Source organism: Poecilia formosa, unplaced genomic scaffold (assembly GCF_000485575.1).
Source record: "Poecilia formosa unplaced genomic scaffold, Poecilia_formosa-5.1.2 Scaffold2251, whole genome shotgun sequence".
Classification (NCBI taxonomy): domain Eukaryota; kingdom Metazoa; phylum Chordata; class Actinopteri; order Cyprinodontiformes; family Poeciliidae; genus Poecilia; species Poecilia formosa.
The window spans coordinates 1-21,495 of NW_006802190.1; the positions used below are offsets into that span (position 1 = coordinate 1).

At 42.4% G+C, this 21,495-nt stretch overlaps 2 protein-coding genes across 2 annotated transcripts; one reads left to right on the forward strand and one right to left on the reverse strand.

Moving 5' to 3' along the window:
• Positions 1-197: 197 nt before the first annotated feature.
• LOC103133100 (lethal(2) giant larvae protein homolog 1-like) lies at positions 198-14,143 on the forward strand (the record flags this gene model as incomplete). The annotated part of the gene is made up of 15 exons (XM_007544864.2): positions 198-440; positions 1,526-1,593; positions 2,948-3,113; positions 4,561-4,665; positions 5,420-5,712; positions 6,485-6,635; positions 6,709-6,847; positions 7,319-7,632; positions 7,715-7,906; positions 7,981-8,053; positions 8,188-8,302; positions 10,071-10,135; positions 11,468-11,603; positions 11,681-11,763; positions 12,862-14,143. Coding segments are annotated over 14 exons (2,139 nt in total), but the record flags the coding sequence as incomplete, so codon positions are not given.
• Positions 14,144-15,576: 1,433 nt separating this feature from the next.
• Positions 15,577-20,813, reverse strand: LOC103133101 (protein flightless-1 homolog; the record flags this gene model as incomplete). Its single annotated transcript, XM_007544865.2, has 11 exons — positions 15,577-16,873; positions 17,517-17,582; positions 17,677-17,782; positions 17,877-17,983; positions 18,718-18,846; positions 18,918-18,978; positions 19,073-19,227; positions 19,320-19,557; positions 20,264-20,403; positions 20,484-20,573; positions 20,645-20,813. Coding segments are annotated over 11 exons (1,396 nt in total), but the record flags the coding sequence as incomplete, so codon positions are not given.
• Between the last annotated feature and the right edge of the window lie 682 nt (positions 20,814-21,495).

The following is a 21,495-nucleotide window of genomic DNA, read 5'->3' on the forward strand; positions in this document are numbered from 1 at the left end:
GAAGCAAGGCCATTAGAGAGTTTGGAGGAAGATTAAGGCGTGAAGTGCAGCTGCCATTAGTGCTTCATGCTTCACCCCACACACACACACACACACACACACACACACACACACACACACTCCTGAACCAGACACTGGATCACTTTTCTATTCTATTTTATTAAGATGTGTTTTATTCCCTTTCCCTCTTCAATCAGTTTTTCCTCTCCCCCCTCCCAGAGTTCGACGACCCGTCGGCTTTAGTGGTGCTGCTGGAAGAGGAGCTGGTTGTGATCGACCTGCAGACCCCGGGTTGGCCCACCCTGCCCACGCCCTACCTCGCTCCCCTCCACTCGTCAGCCATCACCTGCTCCTGCCACATCTCCAGCGTGCCTCCTAAACTCTGGGAGAGGTTAATCAACGCGGGCAAGGCGCAGCGGAGCCGGCAGCACACACACATGGTGAGGAGCCGCTGGCGGAGGAAAAAGGCCTTTTCTTCAAACCCCGCAGGCTTAAAGGAAGATTTATCTGTTGGCAAGTCGCTGTAAACACCAGGGTTGGTTTTTAAAGTGGGTTAGATGTGTAATCCGGATAATCATTTTGTGGGAATCCGAGGTAAACGGCTTAACCCGACATGTTGGAATGGAGCTTGGTTAACTCTCTATGTTCGGATTTATTTTAAAGTTTAAAAGAAATCAGAATAGAGAAAAGCCTTGTTTCTTCAGGGGTTTTAATGTGATGGATCACATTAAAAACCGTAAAAGTTAAGCTGAGTTAAAGTTCTGATTTAAGAAGAGGAAACAAACACGATGCGTTCTTAGTCGGCCTGTCGCGATAACAAATGTTGCTAGACGACAAATTGTTCCAGAAGTTACTGCGATAAACAGTAATGTTGTTTTGAGGCTATTTTCAAGTAATATACTGGTAATGGTATAGTAATGCAAGAACTCATTCATCAATTAAATCCTAATGAATGTTTTACTGGGATAAAATAAACAAAACAGAAACTACAAATAAAATGAATTATGCAGATTGTCCTTCAAACAAGCGACTAGTTCAGACCGAAGCGCCAGACTGAAGACTTTTATCACCCAGTTTTTGGTAGAACCAGAGAGAAAAGATGAAAACAAATCATGCAAATGTAAATTATTGAGTGATTAACTGATTTATTGCAACAGGCCTAGTCCCTACCTTAAACAGCAGGTGTTAGCCGTCCGTCTTTTAGCTTGGATCATCTGTTTGATCGGTGGCAGATTAGACTCGTGCAGACGGACACAAACAGCTGCCGCTGCTGCGTTCGCAAATCGCTGCTCTTTGTTGGTTCTGCGTGCGGCAAAACCAGAGAGACTGGAGGCAGCAGAAGAGCGGAGAATATGTTCACCGCAGTAAACGTTCGAGCTGACGTCACGACGACGGGGAAAACAAAGCAGAAGCATTTATTTGTTCGGGGCAATTTAGTAAGCAAACAATTACTGCTGCTTTTTTTAGGGTCCTAATTTGCCCCAACTCCTTTTCTTTTCTTTTTTTTTCTCCCCTGTTTGTGCAGAGCTGGCCCATATGTGGAGGAAAGAATCTGGCGCCTCCACCCAAACAGCAAGAGCTGCTTTTGACCGGGTTTGTGCTTTAACACACTTACTAAACCTCAGTTTTACACGCAGCATAAAGAGGAGCATGTTTTCCACGCCATTTCTGACGCTCAAGAGGAGGAACAACCACAAGAGCAGCCGGAACCTCGGACTGGATCCGACAAGCCGATCCGACTGTCAGGACGGCTAAACCTGCCAGGAGTTAGACTTGATCTGGTTTTAGATTTTCATGGAATGATCAATTTAATCAGAAACCAGAGTGTGAAGCAGCATTTCTGCTGCCATTCAACACAAAAACAGATTTCTGCTTTCATTTTATCTGTGAAATGTATTGTTTTAATTTTGAGGTCTGATGCGTCGACTTGGCAGTCCATGGCAGTTTGTGTTTTCTGGTAACAGCTTCGTTTCAGCCAGCTGTCTGGCAGTGCACAGCAGCAGAACAGACAGAAAGGCAGCGTTACTTTCGCCCTGTAAAAGTTGGGGAAAGCCCCGGCCACTCTGGCTCGCTCTTTCTACCGCGTCTCAGTGGAAGGACTTTGAACCAAACCACAGGAACGACGGGATATTTCAGTGGTTTTCAAACTGCAGCTTTACAGCTTTACTAATAATTGAGACTGATAACCAGCCCGTACGCCCTGGATTTTTGACTTTTAACATGTTCCATGCACTAGCTTCACAAATCGCCCATTAAGAAAGTAAAAACTGAGCAGATTGAATATGAAATTTAGTTGAATATTTTGCACTCTTGCGATTCTTTGTGCATAAAGAAACCTGATTGGTCGATGTTACTATTTTAGTTAAGCTACAAATTAAAGGCTCGCAAACATATTGTGAATATATTGTTTATGCAATATTAGGATTGTTGGAGTTCGGTAGTTGTTTTCTGATGTATTCAAAGTGTTATAAACTTGTATTTTTAATGCCAGTATAATATTTATCCAGGTAGACGATGCCTCAGCTGCAAATGGAAGCAGATATGAGAGGAGAGGGAGAGAAAGGATATTATCATTATAATATTTACCCAACATTTATCAGCATCGTAAGGTCTTCTAATATCTTGGAGGGTTTTATTTTTGTTTGTTTTTTTGTTTTTTTACAAATGGACACTAGAAGATTCAGTCTCTATGCTGGAAATGTGCTTTTCTATTTGGGAAAAACAAAGAAATAAAATGCGAAATTCATCTAGAAAAGCCGCCGCCACAAAAAGATCAAAGACGAAACATTTGAAACATTTTCATCTTAAAAAAAAGAGAAAGTAAAAGAATAAAAGAGATGGAAATTGTGTTTTATTTTAGAAAAATCCCCCCTCTGATGTGCTGAGCTACACTCATCAGTCACGACTTTGTTTTTCTCTGATTTTTTTTTTCCTCTGACGTTTCCAGGCACGAGGACGGGACGGTGCGCTTCTGGGACGCGTCAGGCGTCGCCCTCACGCCGCTCTACAAGCTCGGCACGGCCAACGTCTTCCACACCGACTGCGACGAGCCGCCAGACCCCAGCAATGACCCCGACATGCAGCAGGAGGAGGAATGGCCGCCTTTCAGGAAGGTACTGACCGAAAGGACGACTCCGGGTTCTCTCCAGGGTTCGGTTTTACCAGCTGTGGGAACCAATTCGGTCCCTGAACGTCTGTGGCCTCGTTTTCCCATCGGATGCTTTTCATGCGTTTTGATGCCAGCGTTTGTAGCTAAAACTTTGGCTTTGAACATCTGATTGTGGTTTAAATAAGCTGACTTGTTTTTGGAGTGTGAGTAATTTCAGCAGTCGGGAAGTAAAGGATTTGGAGATGAGTCGCCACACGAGCGAGTATCAGTGTGTCAGCAGGATTAGCTCACATCAGCTGGAATTTCAGGTGAAACGAAGATGAGTTCAGAAGACGGCAAAAATACAAGCTTGAACACTTTAAAGAAAGATTTTTGTTTCTTTTTTCCCTTTTGCATTGTTTCGTCTTTCCAACTCTCTTGCTACACTCGCATTTCTCCTCTTGGGTCTCATGGTAACAGAGCTGCATGTTGAGGAATGTGGCCCTCATATGGGATGAAGAGACCTTCCCTCTTTTCTCAGCTGTAATGAAAACCAGACCTATGGTCTCTCTCTCTCTCTCTCTTTTTCTCTCTCTCTCTCTCTCTCTCTCTCTTTCTCTCTCCCTCCGTTCTTGTGTGCATGTCTGCGAGTGTTTGCGTTCAGCTTCTCCAGCATTTTGTTTTGCAGAGACTCTGCCTCCATGTGTGCCAGATTCTGCAGGAATTCCTGCCGTCTCTATGTGGGAGAGCGACAGATTAATGTGCATGTTTAAGGGTGGAAGGGCTGCTAATAAACGAGGAAGGAAGGAGGTTCAGGTTGCAGCCGAAATCGGATCGAGACGACTCGGTTCTTGTCCTAGTTTGTGTCAGAAGTCCTCGATTTCCCCATGCTAATTTCAAGATTGTGTGTCACAAATTGTTAGATGGCAGTAAGCCACTATTAAAAAACGACGGGGCTGAAATGATTAATCGGATTAATTGCGATTAATCAGTTATTGAAATAATTGTCAACTAATTTAGTAAATTATTAATAGTTAACTGAAGTTAACAGACTTAAAAAAAGACAATATGGAAAAAAATGACCATCTTCAGATCAGTAATTAAGCCAAGACTGTAGAAAGAATATATATATTTTGCATTTAAGATGAAAACACCTTTGTCTGTAAATATGTTCCAGTCAAAACTCCTCAAGTGGTTTTAGCTTCACTGAAAGCACTTTATGCAATAAAATGTTATTTTTTTCTGAAAGTAATTGGATTATTTGTATATTTGCATCCTGAAATTCTGCATAAAAAGGGCTTAAGTGGTTAAATGTAAAATCTGTAGAACGTGCCATTAAAAAAAAACCATTAATCAGAATAATCGAGGGATTAATAAAATAATTAGTTGCAGCCCTAAAAATGATCTATAGTGTTTTTTGTTGTTTTTTTTTCAGGAATGAATGACTGTAACCTTCCTTTTTGCCTGTGCAGGTGGGCTGCTTTGACCCGTACAGCGACGATCCCAGACTCGGCATCCAGAAAATCAGCCTGTGCAAATACAGCAGCAAGCTGGTGGTGGCAGGAACAGCCGGCCAGGTGAGCATCCGTTTCCTCACCTCACCTGTCCAACTCTTTCTATGGCAAAACAAAATAAAACAACCAAAATAAGTAAATGTAGTTTTCAGCAGAGCACGTTCAGTACTCTGTGTAACTACAACATCAGCTTCACTTAGAGAGTCTCCTAATGTTTGACACTTTTTGAAAAGAAAAGTCTCACACTGTTTGCTTTGTTTACAACACGCATTCCCTGTGGCTTCATATTTGCTAAGTTTGTCGCATCTATTTTCAAAGCTGGAAAAAATGTTGACGTCCTGCGTCATTGTCATCTGGAAGTGTTTTCCTTCGCTCCCCTTCTCACAGAAGGAACTAAGTGGAAGCAAAGGAAAACACTGATGGAGCGAGACCTGGCCGTCAGTTTTTGTCATGTCCGACGGGTTAAACTCGTGTTTCCAGCTAATGGAGTTGCTGAATTTCAACCAGACCCTGCAGGCCTCTCTACAAGAGGACACTTAGCATGATGGAAATGCCAGTTTATCTGCTGTGATGCTCCGACCGCCGGGAGGCTGGATAAACGTGGAGCCATCACATTACCTTTTATTGTACCTTCAAAGCTTTTATCCTTTGTGCTCCGGAGCAAAACGACAATCAGAAAATGAGTAAAAAACGTCGAACCTCAAAGGAAAACCTTGAAAATGCAGCTTAGACTAATTGAAAGTGCGTCTCGCGGGACATGTTGACGTCACGCAGAGCAAACCGTTTGCCCTGAAACGATGAAACCGTCCCTCCACAGGTGATCGTCCTGGCCCTCAACGACGAGCCGTCGGACCACTCGGTGGACGTGTCGGTGGTGGACCTGCTGCAGGACAGGGAGGGCTTCACCTGGAAGGGCCACGACAAGCTGGAGGCGCGCCTCAAACCCGCACCCTTCCCGCCGGGCTTCCAGCCGCAGGTGCTGGTCCAGTGCCTGCCGCCCGCGTCGGTCACGGCGGTGGCGCTGCACACGGAGTGGAACCTGATCGCCTTCGGGACGAGTCACGGGTTCGGCCTGTTCGACTACCACCGGCGAAACACGGTGCTGGCGAGGTGAGGAAGGCGACGTTTGGGGGATCATGATGGTGCTTGAAGTCCTTGAAAATCCTTGAATTCCAACAAGGTGATTTCTGTATAAAGTCATTGGAGGTGCTTGAAATTTAAACTGAGCAGCTTTGGAAAAAGTTACGTTGAAACCAGAAGAGACTTTTTTTTTTTTCTCACCATCTGAAGTTAAACCAGACCGAAAATTTCTTATTTTCAATCAGTTATTATAACCAAAACCATTTCTATTTACTAAATACCAGAAAGTTTTTAGGATTTAATCTGAGCAGGAAGGTTATTTATGTTCACATGATTTGTTTGGATTGTTTTGATTATTTATTATTCCTAATGGCTCAATGACCTGAATTGATCTGTGTAATTGAAATAAAGGTTTACTTATATTTTTACATTAAGCAACGTTATCGACGTTGTGAGAGTTTTTGTTTTGTTCTCAGACCAGTCGGGTGTGTATTGTGTGTGTGAGACATTTTAAATTTTGTTCTGTTTTATATTAACCTTTCACTGTAGTAGAACGTCAGATACTCTAGCAATGCATTATTCAGAACAGTAAAAAATATCATTCTAGTGAATTTAAACTCTTTTTGTCCATTTGTATTGTTTTTATCTCCAGTGTGCTGCTAGAAAAGTTGGAAAGCGTACTTTTAAGATGTACAAATGTACAAATCCTTGCATAAACAGCTCAGTCTACGTCTCTCATTTTGTTGTTTGATTTGTAAATATTGAATAATTTAATCGAAGTCTGCTCCCCACTTTCTCTCAGGTGCACCCTGCATCCTAACGACTCGCTGGCGATGGAGGGTCCGCTGTCCAGGGTCAAGTCCTTAAAGAAATCCCTTCGACAAAGCTTCAGACGCATCCGTAAGAGCAGGGTGTCTGGAAAGAAACGAGCCATCACCACCCCAACCAGCAAGGTGAGACGCGTCCCTCCTGTGACGTGTGGACCGAGCCGGGCTCTGCAGAGCGCTAACGACGTCTCTGCCGCAGGTTCAGGAGGCCAACGCGGCTTTGGCAGAGCAGGAGGAAGTGGCTCCTGTGCAGCGACGGATCGAGCCTCGGTCAGCGGACGACTCATTGTCAGGAGTGGTCAGATGTCTCTGCTTCGCTGACACATTTCTGCGTGACGGTTTGTCCTGCTTACTCTAAAAATATAGTTTCAGCATTTATTTTTCTGCATTTGGTTGACGAGCGTCTCGGAAAGTCCTCATCCTTTGATTTTCCTCACGTTTCATCCCATCAAAACCTCGACGTTTTACTGAAATTTAAAAGTATAAATACCAGTAGAACCAACTTTTGCTGGATTTGCAGCAACAAGACTCTTGGGGTTTGTTGCCACAAGTTTTGCGCGTCTTTAAAACGGAAACTTTTATTCTCGCTTTGTTGCAAAATTGCTCAAGCTGAGTCTGATTGGAAGAAGAGTGATTGTGAGCAGCAAGTTTTCAAATCTTGATGCAAATTGTCGATGCGTCATTTAACATTTTTGTGTTGTTGATCATTGTTAACATGACAAAGGTTTTTGGGGTAGGAATGGTTTTTAATTTCACTGTATTTCGATGTTTCACTCTCAACCCGGTGTGTGTGTGTGTGTGTGTGTCAGGTACACACCATGGCCCCACGCTTTGGGCCGGCACCAACTCGGGCAGTGTGTACGCCTACGCTCTGGAGGTCCCCGGCGTGGGATCGGGCCGCGCGTGTGAGCGGGGTGGAGCGAACGAGGGCGGCACGTGCGTGGAGGCGGTGCTGGGTAAGGAGATCCAGCTGATGCACAGAGCGCCCGTGGTGTCCATCAGCATCCTGGACGGGCGAGGGAAACCGCTACCGGATCCGTACGAAGCCTCACAGGACCTCGCCATCGCTCCGGACATGACCAACGCTCACTCTGTCCTCATCGCCTCGGAGGAGCAGCTCAAGGTGCAGCCAGAAAGACGAGCTGAGCTTTCGTTCTCGTTCATCGCTCCCAAGGTTGCAGTTTTTAACCGTCCTCCTCCCGCAGGTGTTCTCGCTCCCCAAAGTGAGCGCCAAGACCAAGTTCAAGTTGACAGCTCACGAAGGCTGCCGGGTGAGGAAAGTGGCCTTGGTTCTCTTCCACTCTGCTGCTCAGGAAGACTACAGCGAACACACACTCGTCTGCCTCACCAACCTCGGAGACATGCACCTCTTCACCATACCCGCCCTCCGACCTCAGGTAGGAGCAGGACGACGCGTCCCGCCCAAGGAGATTTCACCGTGTGCTTCTAATTGTGCGTTGCGTGTGTCCAGGTGCGATACGACTGCATCCGCAAGGAGGACATCAGTGGCATTGCGTCCTGTGTCTTCACCAAAAACGGGCAGGGTGAGGCTCCGAAAAAATCCTTCACCGGTTAACAATCAGACACGTTTACATCCGAGAGGCACAGAAAGCGATTCGGTCTGGCCGAATCCTCCTCCATCCCCAAAGGTTGATGTGCGTTTTGTTGTTTTCCGCAGGGTTTTACCTGATCTCCCCTTCAGAATATGAAAGGTTTTCCCTTTCTGCCAAGGTTCTAACAGAACCGCTCTGCTCTGTGCAGCTGGACCGACCACTAGAGCCCACAGCTACCAGGTAACGCACTCTGAAAACGTGCAACTTTGAAGCTTTCGGCTCTTAAACTTTTACTCTATAATACAGGAAACATTTAATTATCTACTGGAATAATTCTTCATATATTTGGACGGATCAGAAATGACAAAAACTAACGAGATGCTGGAAACGACTATTGTTGTGGCAGAAGGAGTTGGTCTAATAGAGTAGTTATTATAGCCTGAAATACCAACTTAATGTTAAACATGTTGCAGTTATCAGCGTCCGCAGTGTTTGTGTTTTATTTATTTATTTATTTATTTCAAAGAAGATCCATGAATGATCCTGGATTCCTGAAACACTTGAAAGCACTTTGCACTAATCTGAATGAGACTAAAATCTGTAAATATATTTGTTGTTTATCTCATATTTCTATTTATTCAACACTTTGGCAGCAAAAAGGATTTTTGAATTGAAAATGTTTTTGCCGATGTATGTTTTTTGATTAAAATGCGCTTATTTACAGACGCTGAAACTGAACTCGATTAAAAATTTTGAGTCCCACAACTAAAATCAATATCTGATCTGATCACCAGGAAATCAACCTAACTGACTCCAGTCACAGGCCAACTCATCTAAAACTGGGAAAAGTCTGACTTTTATCCAGTCATTGAATGCTTCACAAGTGCTACCAGCTAAATTCTGTTATTCTTTCTATTTATTTAAGTTGAGAGAGAGAGTGCATGACTTCCAGCAGATAACAGGAAGGCTTAACGTGTTGTAGCAAATATGCTGTGTAATCGTAATGACCTGCTTTCTACAGCTCTGTTCTTCTAATCTGTGCTCACAGCGTAAGAGGCTAAAGAGGTTAAAAATGGAACTGTTTGTTTTGTGATGACAGTAAATCGGCTCTTCTCCAAATATGAATCATTATTCATAACCAGAAGATTCAAGTAGGCTGAAAGTCACTGTCAGTAGTCAAGAGTTCAAAACTGAAACTCGAGTCAAAGGCAGCAGCAGGTCAGTTGGTGTTCAACATCTTTTGCTTTTTCTTCTAAATATTCTAAGGTCTCTGCTCTGTCAGTCTCTACAATACAAACAGAAACCAGAGTCTTTCTTTATGATATCTAAAGATATGAACCACTAATGGTTGCCAATGCTCCTTGTGGTGGAGAGTTACTGAGTTTCTCATATTCAGGCTGCTGAGCGGCTGAAGTCATGCGTTCAGCAGCAGTGAAGACGAATTCCTCTTGCAAAACAGAAACAATTACTTTGCTCACTTCCCAAACGATAAAAACTGTAATTAACACGAGTTACACAACAGAAACCGATCTTCTTTCCCAACTTTGAGGCCGAGTCGCTTGCTTTGGGTTCTGGATGAATCCGTGTTCTTCTGAGGACTGAGAGTGTTTACTTCTGTTCGTCTAGAGGATTAATTACATGTTGACGGGTCTTATCCAGGCCGATCACAAAACTCGTTTTGCAATGTAGAGACTCGATCAGCGACGCTGAAAAGTGTTTATTTTCTTTTCTGTGTTTTTCAACTTTCAGACCAGAGTCAGAACAAGCAGGCGCTGTTTGAAAATGACTCTGTCCTCATGAAAATAAAACTCCATGTGAAGGTTAACGACATGATCCTTTCAGAAACGTCTTTTTGCTGCTGTTGATCTCTAATAGTTTTGCCGTCAGTAAAATCTACTAAGCCTGCTGTTCTCCTTATGCTTCACAACCAAATAAAAACTAAACTGTCACTGAGCTTTACTACTGTATTAGCTGCCAAACTAAGTGTTATATGTGTGTGTCTCCACAGCGATGGTACAACAATGCACCCGCAGGCCAACGGGACCCACAGAAACCAAACGGGTCAGGCTGAGGGTACGTCTGATCGCACCCTCTCTTGTTCTCTTCCCGCCCCCTCGCTCTTCCCTATCTATTATAACGTTTTTATTTTTAAACAACTCTCTGAAGCCTCCAAAACCCTGACCATGCCTCTCAGGGGGGGCGAAGGGAGGCTTGTCCTGTCCAGTCTCCATGGCAACCATTGAGCATGCCCCAGTTGCCTCTCCCATCTCTGGCAGGGAGCACCGGTTGTTGTGGAAACGGCTCAGTTTCTTTTATTTTCTGTTTTTTACCCTGCACTTTCTGGTTATTTGGCAGTTTTACAGCAGTTTTTAAATGTTGACATTTTTATATGAGCCAGCTTTCCAAATGCTTGAGTGTAGTGATATTTTTAGCCATTTAGCCAATATTCATCATTGTAATTAATGCTTTAGAAATAGATGGGTTTATTTTAAAACATAGCTGCTTTAAAGTGCAGCACTATAACAAACTAAATGCAACACATAACTTATTTGTTTTTAAACATGCAGCTGAAGCTAAATTTTTACAAGAGATGTATAAAAAAACTGTTTAGGTCAATTATGATGACTACAATTATTTTCTTGTTTCTAAATGAGAGAATAATGAAAGATGGAACTTTTAGGATGACTTTATTTTTTAAAGTTCAAACTTAGAAGCTTATAAGCTTTTAGCAGAGTAGCAGAGGTCGGTTTTTGTTTTGTTTGTGTTTGTTTTGCAAATGAAATATTAGTCATGTTACCTTAAAATGAAGACCAACTAGAAGTTTGAAAAGTTAAGCTCAGTCTGGTTTAGCATCACTCAGCAACTTTCAGATTGTGTCTTTAGCTGCATTTCCATTAAACTTAAAATTGCGCAATTTGACATTTCGAAAATAAATTTGCTTAATGAAAACATGGCAAATAAAATTTTTTAAAAATGCTTGTTTTCGATATAAAGTTAGTTTTTGCGCTAGGATGAAGTGTGTTTTTAGCTTTATAGAAGCTAGTACGTTTCACAGCGCTGCAAGGGAAACGCTTTTTTCACATCACACTCGTCATGTGATCAACAACCAGATGTTACTACTGGCAGAAAAGATGAAGACAACAGGAAGTGGTAGGAGAATGATGGCGCTGCATGTTTTTTTTTTTGTTTTTTTGTTTTGTTTTTTTAACTTAATATGTGATTTTAATTGTGAAATAGATTTTTTCCTCCCTCTCCCCCGACTTTAGCAGAATATCACAGAATTTAGCCCACATTTGCAACGGAAACGCATCTTTACACCAAGCATGTGTCTCCCTGCCACACACCACGATCAGCAGCCCGGGTGCAAAGTGAATCATTTACGATGTGCGGATTCCTTCCCCTCAGGGCGAACGGAGGCGTCTCCCTGCACCCTGTCTTCTCCCATCCTGGAGACGCCGCTGGACTCCCCCCTCAGCTGCGCCGACCTCACCCTGGACACCACCGGGGAGATCACCGTGGAGGACGTCAGGGACTTTCTAACGTAAGCGCCACACCACAAGTCTCCGCTCGCGTTTCTTCGGGAGGCCCCAAACCAATCGGGAGCGCCTTGTGTTTCAGGACCGTGGACGAGGCCGAGAACAACCTGAGGAACATGAAGGAGGAGGAGGGACGCTCCGCTGGCATCCTCATCAACTGAGGAGGTGAGGAGCAGCTGCTGCTTACAAAAACTGAAGCCGCAGATTGGCTTTCGTTGACGGACGCGTCAGACTGGAGGGGTTTTCTTTGCGCATGCACCTGTTTGTGATTGAGCCGGTCCGGTGTGTTCGAGCTTCAAAGAGCGGTTCTGTCTGGGCGCCGCATTCCTGCGCTGCATTTCCATCCAGGCAGGCGCCATCAGCGGTTCGCTCAGAGGCTCACACACACACACACAGACACACACACGTTCCCACATTTCCATCCAGCAGTGTGTTTTAAGACAGACATAGACAAAATAAACTGCCCGCATAACAAGAAGTTAGACATTTAAGTAAATATGGTTTTGTAGTCATAAGAAATGTCTTGATCTCATCTTTATTTTTGGCTCTCTACTGCCTCCTTGTGGGTCAGACTAGAAGCTCACACACCGCAGAGGCATTCTAAACTGAATGTTTTTTGAAAGTATTTTTATTGCCTCATGTTTTAAAGATTGTCAACCTCCAAAAACACTTTTTTACTCCCCTCCCCCCCAACAAATAGAAATCTGAAATGTGTGGTGTGCATGTGTTATCAGCCTCCCTGATTCAATCCTTCACTGAAACAAAACACTGATGCAATTGTAGTCATTTGGTACATGAGTCTATTAGCTTTGCCCATTTCTCCATGTTGGATTTGATGGAAAACAAAAAGATTTAAGTGCCTCACCTCCCTAATGGGTTGTTTTTACGTCTGTACTTTGACTAGGCCACTCTAATACACAAACATATCTTATCTAAACCGTTCTACTGCAGCTGTATTATTCGGGTTGCCCATCCTGCCATATGTTGAAGCTCTTCCTCAAGTCTTTGCTGCCCCCTTCAGGTTTTCCTCCAGGAAACAGATGGACTGTGTTAACTAGTTGCACGTCTTCTGAGTTGCACTTTATTTAGGGGTGTCAGAGTAAAGCTGGTCACAAGCTGGTTTTGAGCAGCCATTTTGTCTTTAAGTAGGTGAACAATGACACCGCCGTCTCTTCTGAAGTGTCACGAATCTGTTTCTGTCAGCGACGTCTTTTCTTCAGCCCGTTGATGTTCACTCATGATTTCTCTCTGGTTTCGTTGAAGAGCTTCCTGGAGCAACTCGAGTGGTTTCCTCTGGATTTCAGTGCTGGACCACAAACATCTGCCATGGAGCCACCGAGGATCTCTCCCTCCATCCCTTACTGACCTGGTACAAGCAGGGAAGGAAGTCTTGTAGATTCCTCCTGCTGGACGAACAAACTGCTTACCCATAACCACTTTGGAAACGTGACAGTGCCCTGCTCCACACATGCAGACACAGAAGGCCCAGCATAGGCAGCATCACGGACGGACACGTCCTCCTCCTCTGCGCTCTGAATGCGACTCGGCTAACTCTGTGAGGTTTCTGCACGGTTGGAACCGGACGCGGTGCTCCGTCGCTAAACGTGCCACTCAATGGGATGGAATCGCAGTAAAACAGAAGGTTCGAGGTTTTAAGCGTGGTTAAAAAAAAAAATTAAAACAAAAAAGGTAAATGAAGTATTTTTTTGTGGGGGGAAAGTTGTAGCATCTCCATTCTTCTGGATTCCAACGAGAACTGCTGATTTTTTTTTTTTCTTCTTTTTTTGGCTATCCAGGATGTGAGAAAGTTTATGTTGGCATTGAAGAAACGAGTACTGGAACAATGTAGGTGTTTTATACAGTTAAGATTGTTGCTCTATTGAATGTTTTTATGCTTATATGAGAAAAGTCTAGATATTTTAATAACAAATAGTTTGGGGGGTAAAGAGGAATATCCCACACTGTGATTTAAAAGGGAACCACCTGGAGGAATTATTGGGAACCAGCACAAGATGATGTTTACCGTTTACGTAGCAAATAAAGTTCGACTTTTGATCATCTGGTCAAGTTGAAAACTGGGATTTAAATAAAATGCATAGGAATAAAATTTGGAGAAAGATGAGGGAAATGTAAGTGGTTCAATAAGTTTGTAAAGTGTAAAATGGTGCATTGTGGGTCATTTAGCCAGTGAGCTTCCATCTGCAGTGTTTTTAAACCCTTTTAAAGTTTTACAGACTCTCTGGGGGTCAACAAGGTCAGAGCCCTAAAAACAAACAAAAGGGCTTGGAGTACAACTTCACTAATGTAGCTCAGCTGGTAGTCTCATTGAATCACCTTTGTGTTTTTTTGTTTTGTTTTTCTTTTTTGTGTGTGTCCTGAAGGGGACATGTCATTAACCCTTTCATGCTACATGCAGCACAGTTTAGCATTTTAATCCCGCCAAGGAGAAGAGTTGTTCAGTTCCATTTGTAGGAATTAATGAAGCTGTTTAGCATTTTGGTTGATGAACAATTGTGAATGTTAATAAAATGTATTTACTCTGAAACCCTCCGTTTGTTCGTCATAATTTATAACTGCGAACATGCTAAATTGAGAGACGCTCAGATTACACATGTTCATCATTGAACAGATTGGTTCTGCCATGAATTTGTACAGGGAGCAGAGTCGCACCGTGTAAGAGCAGTCACTTCAAAATGGAGTTCATTCTTCCTTTAAAACCGTTCCTGTCTGAATGTACTTTCACCGGTAAAATTATCTTAAATACAATTTCTACAAAGTAAATTAGCTCAATAGAGCCTTTCTGGCTGTGTCTAACCACTAGAGGGTGTCCAAGCTCTAATTAGAGCCATATATCAAGCTAGTTAGCATAGCCACTGATGACGACAAATAGTTTTTCTGAAACAGTAATTTGCTTCCCTGCCATTGGCTCATTAAACAGCGTGTGCAGAAGCGTTGACGGTTCTAAGACACGCCTCCTGGCTCTGATTGGTTGATTTCAACCTGGCTTCAATCTGACAGCAGTAGAACCACAGGCAGGAACAGCAGAGCTAAACATAATATGAGAGGTCCCATAGGCCAAAACCTACAAACTCTTATATTTATTATCAAACTCTCTTACACATACTGTCAAACTATCAAACCCTCTCACATTCACAATCAAACCCTCTTGCACGTACTGAGAGTTAGATTGCAACGGAAGTTAACTTAAAATTTCAGTTTCTGATTGGACCCCAGGCAGGCTTTTCAAAATAAAAGCGGACCTCCGGTTTATGTTTGATTCATGTTTCTCTCCTGCGGCTTTAAAGATTTAAAACTTTGTGTTAATTGATTGGCTAAATGTTAGAGCCATAAATAGGAAATATTTAAGTTATTTGTAAGATGGTTTGTTTGTATTTTATAAAATTTAGTTAGGACGATTGATATTTGTTTATGCATTTTTATTGTGCAATTTAGTTTTATTTTGAAAGGTCTAGGGAATGACACAGATATTGGATCTGTTGCCATAACACTAAAGGAAATCATGTATCAAAATAAATTAAAACAAATTATGTTGGCAAAAAATTCTGTAAACCACATATGTGCTACCTCAATCAAAATTGCTGACATTTGACATGCAAAAAAAAATCTTTCAGATTACATAAACAATACCTTACCAGGTACTTCTCTGACTTCAGGATGATACAGGGATACCTATAAGTCCAATTTTAACTGAAGTTGCACATATGTGCTTTACAGCATTTTTTGCCCACACAATATTTTTTTTTCAGATACATAATGTGTTTTTGCATAGCTTTTTTTTGATAGCTTGAACAAAGTTTATTACAACCCTTAAAAATGATTTAAAACAGATGCTGAGATTGTATTGGTCGCTGCAGGATCTGTTCTGAGTGTCAAAACAAATTTTTAAGATTTAAGAACGAAAATTACAGCCTGGTCTGTATTCTAACTCGATGCTAAACAAGAACCAGAAACACAAAGTTGATGTGATGTTTTTATTTTATATAAAATACATAAATAAAGCATCTGCAGGTGGCATCAGGAGCGTGTGCGCGCGCATTTAGAGACACGGATATGTGCAGGAATCACACGCCAACAGGCATATAAATCACCTCATAAAAATATAAAGAAGTATGAGACATATTGCAGTCAGCTGATCCCTTCCCCGGACCAATACCTGCACTCTACACAGGTCACATGATCACAAGATAAACTACAGTCATCTGGTGAACTTGATTCGACTCCATGGAGCCAGAAGTCCCTCTTTACATGGAGACACGCGTGATATGATGAAAACACTCTGGTCTTCTGAAGATCTGAGCCTGGTTGCTGTAAAACGCCTCCAACAGAAGAATACAGTAAGGTTATTTAGTTTCAGCCTGTCCCAGGCTCTACTGATTGCACATTGAAACAAGAAAAAACAAAACAAAACAAAAAAAAACGTAATCTTGCAGTCTGACCTCTAGAAAACGTCTTTGGCCAAATAGATGTAAAACTAGATTTTCACAACTAAACAGCAAGAAACAAAATCACCCACAGCAAAGAGCTGTTTTGCATTCAGCATCAGTGGGAAATTAATACGAGAAAAGTGACAAAACTAAAGAGAAGAGCGCTTTAAAGTGAAAGGGGTGGGGTGGGGGGGGAGCGTAAAAACATGTAATAAGTATTAGGCTGACATTCCTCAATTTCCTGTTTAATCCCTCAAAGTTGAAAAATATCAACAAAAAACTAAATGTGTGCCTTAAAACTGCTTGGGTAAGCTGAGCGAACGGCACCTTGTCCCCCTGAAAACCAGTGAAAGCAGCACAATAAGAGACGATATGTCAGGTGAAAAACCTTCCCTTAGATTTCATAAATCCTCTGTACATTTTAAAAGATAATTCTCTTATTTAACAGTAAAATTCAAGCTTGTGTAAATAGAAGTTCATAGAAAAAAAAATTGCATTATTTTTGCCATCATTCTCAGACTTTAAGCATCCAGGATTTTTTTCTGGAAGATTTGGGGACGTTGGGTTAAAATCCTGGTTGGTTTTGGCTGCAGGATGGAGGGAAAAACAGGAACCTCAGATTACTGGTTTAAACAAAACCCCTATGTGGCAGCGGATTGGCTGGGTGGATGTGTGTGTATGTGTGTGTGTTCGGCCTATGAGGGGGGGGTTTTGAAGGGCCCCCAGGCGTGGAAGCAGCGGGTGAAGCAGTGAGGCTCGTTTCCCTTCCGCACCAGGCGCAGCTTGCGCGGATACTCCGAGTCTTTGGCCCGCATGTGCTGGATGTAAACCTGGAGAGCAGGAGAAACGTTTACAGACTCTAAGAAATCAGGTAAAAATATCAGGTTACATGAGTTCCAAGGTCATTTAAATTAAAAGTAAAGCTGTGATTCTACGATATTCATCGATTTTTTTTATGTCAAATCCACATGAATTAAATGACAGCTATCACACATGACATTTTTTACCCAGTTGCACATGTACATTAAAAATGACATGTAATGAAACAACCAGTTGCAATTAAATAATGAAATGAAATAGATTACATTATCTAATATCTAATGTAATGTAATAAGACAAAAAAGGTTCCTTTTCTACATAACCAAATACACAACATCAAACAACTAACATTAAAAAAAAGCAAATGTATAACAAAAACAACATTTATTACTCCATCAGTTCAATTAATTCAATAAAAGTCTATGGAACAGTCAAAATGCCACCAAAATTACTCTGTATTGAACCGTATCGAGTAGTATTGTTTGTTGAATATCGTGACAAACGATATTATATATATATATGGCATTACGAGCAGAATATCGTATATCGATATTCTTCGATACACGATATCGATATTCGCTAAAGCCCTAATTAAAACTAGAAAACATTAAAGTTTGTGAAAAAAGCTGGCGGATCCGGGAAGCTGCTGCTCACCTGACAGGCTTTCAGACTCAGTTTTATCTCCACCTGGCTGGTCTGAGTGCCGACCCACATGTAAACCTGCAGAGGAAGGAAAAACCCAAACATGCTGAAGGATCAGTCGGGAGCAATCGATCCAATGACGCTGCGTTGAGGGCTGACTGAGCTCGCTCACCTCCTTGCCGTTGTCCAGCAGCATGATGTCGTCGTCGGCCAGGTCGTCCTGGCAGAAGTCGGAGCATTTCTCCGACACGGAGAAATAACCCTTCTCGTTCGAGCACCTGGGACGAGAAAAGCCGTAGAATAGGTCAGTGATCACTGAGAGGTTCCTGTTTGACTGTAGAGGAAGTGACACGGCTGCGGCGGCGCTCTCACCTGAAGAGCCGGGCGTACTTCATGTACTCTGCGTCTTCGTCGTACTCTTTCTGAGATCCGATCCCGACCCAGAAGAAGTTCTCCGGCTCCTCGCCCTCGTTGATTACCTACCAGATGATTTTGTGGTTTTTAAATCGACAAATTTAAACATTTTAATTAACAAATACAAAAACAGGCCATCACACAAAAGACTGTAAAGACAAGGTTTTCATGTTTTCTATAAAATATGGAGGGCCATAAGTGACAACATTATCTAAATCATTAAACGATGAATTATATGTACCATGAAATAAATAAATGTTTAATAAAATGCATAAGTAATTCATCTAAATATTAAATGCAAACTTATTATAGCTGATAGAGGAAGTTAATAAAATGTGTTTTTAGGTTTTTTTTTATTTATTTATTTCAACCATATTCACATTCACATATCATCATATATATATTTTTTTATAACCATTTGTTTGAAAAGGAGGTAGGTGGAAGTATAAAATTATGTATTCCCTTTCTTTTACGTCTTAAACTGTAAGGATGGGAAAAAATCAAAAGGAAGGACAGATGGGTGATTTTTTTTTTTTTTGAATATGCAAGCGATACGTATCTTCCCACCTGTTGCAACAACACACATTTCACATTAGCTAACAAGAATTTAAGGAAGCCCAATAACTCTAGAACACCATAACCAGGGAAAATAATAATCAAATCATTTTCTTATTCCAGCCTTTGAAAACACTTTGAATCCAGGAACCCTATAAAGATGTAGGCTGAAAATGTTCGCTCAGTGAATGCAACTTAAATACATAAATTACAACATCTAACAGACATGGAGCCTCTGTTTAACCTGTTTGCTGTAGGTGTCGTCAAACATGGAGTTCATGATGTCCTCGGCCAGCTTGGCCTCGTCGGGGTCGGCGGCCCGGCCCACCCAGGTGTAAACGATGCCCTGGTTATCCGTGCTTTCGAATGGCACCTGAAGAAAAACCTCATTCAGTTTCCGTCAACTTCAACTGGAATCAAACTTTTTCTTTTTTTAATCCAAACCTTGAGTATGAAGCAGAACTCAGAGTTGAGATTGCTGGAGTCGGTACCGATCTGGATGGTCCTGAGCGACGGAGAGGAAAACAAACATGTAAAAAAAAAAAAAGGGGGGGGAAAGAAACAACCAAACAGGAAGCCAACAGGCGATGGAAGCGCACCTGGTGCAGAGCGCGCTGCCGTTGGTGCGGATGTGATAGAGGGACGGCTGGACCGAGTCGGTGTTCTGTTTCCGCTTCCCTTTGTGGATGATGAACTTCCTCTTGAAGTGCGACAGGAATTTGAGGTTCTCCTGCTGCTGGGTCATACGCACCACCTAGAACCGCGAGAACAAGACGAGAGCTCAGAACCCGGATTGGAACCAGAACCAGAACCAGAACCAAACTGGGATCGTCCGGTCCGTCTTGCCTTGAGTTTCCCAGGGAACAGACTCTCAAACTTCTTCTGCAGGGAGAAGGTGAAGGTGAGCCAGCCCATGTTGGACGCCTGCCGGCCCTGCCAGAAGTACACCACGCACTGGAAGTCTTCCTCAGGCTGTTTGTCCTCCTCATCCTCGTCCCCCTTGCCTCCTCCTCCTCCTCCTCTGCCGGCCTCTCCGCCCTTCTTCTCTTTCTCCTCGTCCTCGTACTCCACGGGAACCCAGTATCTGAAACAGACCGGTCAGATTAGAGCACATGGGTCAAACTCGAGGTCCGGGGCACCAAATCTGGCCTGCCGTAGCTTCTTGTTGTGGCCCTCAAGAGTCCAGGTGCCAAATTATATCAACCAGTCCTCCCAGTTTCCTGTGGTTGTGGAAATTCACATAAAAAGAAAAAAACAAAAAAAACTGCAGATTCCCACATTTTTTCTCACTTTGCATAACTGCAAATTTTCCACAAAAATGATCAAAAGCATTGGGTTTAACTGACCACCAAGTCCCACCTGTAGGTGGCAGTATTTTGTACTTTTACAACACAGCTGCCTCAGGCTTATTTGATGTCAAGTCATTAGTCCGTGATTGGTTAAGTAAGTCACAATTTATGTCACCCATAAACTTAAATATTGCAAAATTCCTTGAAACTATTTCTAAATCAGCTCTACAAAATGTGTGATTTTATTGCCCTCCCAAAATAACAATTAAAAAATGGCAAAATCCGAACAACATGGAAAGATGTAAAATTTTAGGAACTACTTAAACTGCAAAAACAGCTACTTGTCAATAACAGTTTGTTGACAGGTTTCATCAATACGTTCTGGCCACGACCGGCCCTTTAAGAATATTCAGGATCTTGATTTGGCCCAAAACGAAAACGAGTTTGACACGCCTGGATCAGAGCGACGCGGGAATGAAAAAGCAGATGAGGGCGGCCTACCTGCACAGGAAGACGTAGCAGTCCTGGGTGTAGAAGTGTCCGAACTCCTCCTCGGGAAGACGGGTGAACTTCTTCCCCTCCAGGACGAAGCCCTCCATGCCGTCCAGATCCTCGTTCCACTCCTCCATCAGCTGCTCCGCCTAGAAACGGGAGGAGCTCGTAGCCGTCACCTTTACACAGCGGTCACAGAGCGGCAGCCTGGCAACGGCGCGGCGTTTACCTCGGTGAGGGGCATAGCGGGCTGCCGGGGGAGGAACAGCGCCGTGAGGTCAGCCTTCATCTGGTCCTTCTGCTCCGAGTCCTTCTTCACCTGAGAGGAAACGCGTTAGAAATCGTGTCTTGTCTGTATTGAAATAAAATTTTAAAAAAGAGATGTCTCACTTTGCCCTGCAGGTTATCATTTTGCTGCACAGTCTCAGCAGCTCTGGTGTAGTCCACCTTCAAAACGTCGTCCCAGTTCTTAAACTTGGATTTAAACACCTTAACAACGAGGAGGAGGAGAATTAAAACACACAAAGGGTTGAAAGTCACATTAATAATTAATTCAGGGCTGGGTGATTAATCTAATTTTTGAAAGATCTGAATTATTATTTTTTTTTCTACCAATGCGTTTCCTTAGTTCAGGGTAATTTCAACATGCCCAAGGCGGCCATCTTGTTTGGCACGCTTGTTACAGCTTCTTTTTATTTGGACTTTGAATTCATGTCAACTCCACAATGGAGTATTGAGCTCAGGCTAAGGTTTTTATTTAGATTTTTATTAGGAGAATGAAGTTATAATGATATAAAAAATACAGTGGTACGACGGAATCAAAATAATACAAGAATAAGGATATTTTAGGAGAACTCCAACATAAAAAAATGGGGAACGCCAACAATCTTGTGAAATTTTACAGAAAATACTTAATATAAATACTTTAGAATCAAATTATTATCAGTAGAGGAACTTTGAAACAGTTGTGCAAACAACTGTCTGTTTAAAAAAAACAACTAAGCTGCTGACGTCAGGCTCTAATAAAAGCTTTTTTTTCTCAATAAAACTTTCTTCTTGCAATTTTAAGTCGTTTTTTTCCTGGTAAATTTGTGTCATTTTTTTTCTGCTAATATGACAATTTTCTCGTAACTAAACAAAAATTCTTGTAACACTGATACTCTGTCGTACAACTCCCAGAAGGAATGAGTTAAATAAAAGCCAATTTCCTCTTTTTTTTTTTTTTTTTTTAAGAAAAGAAA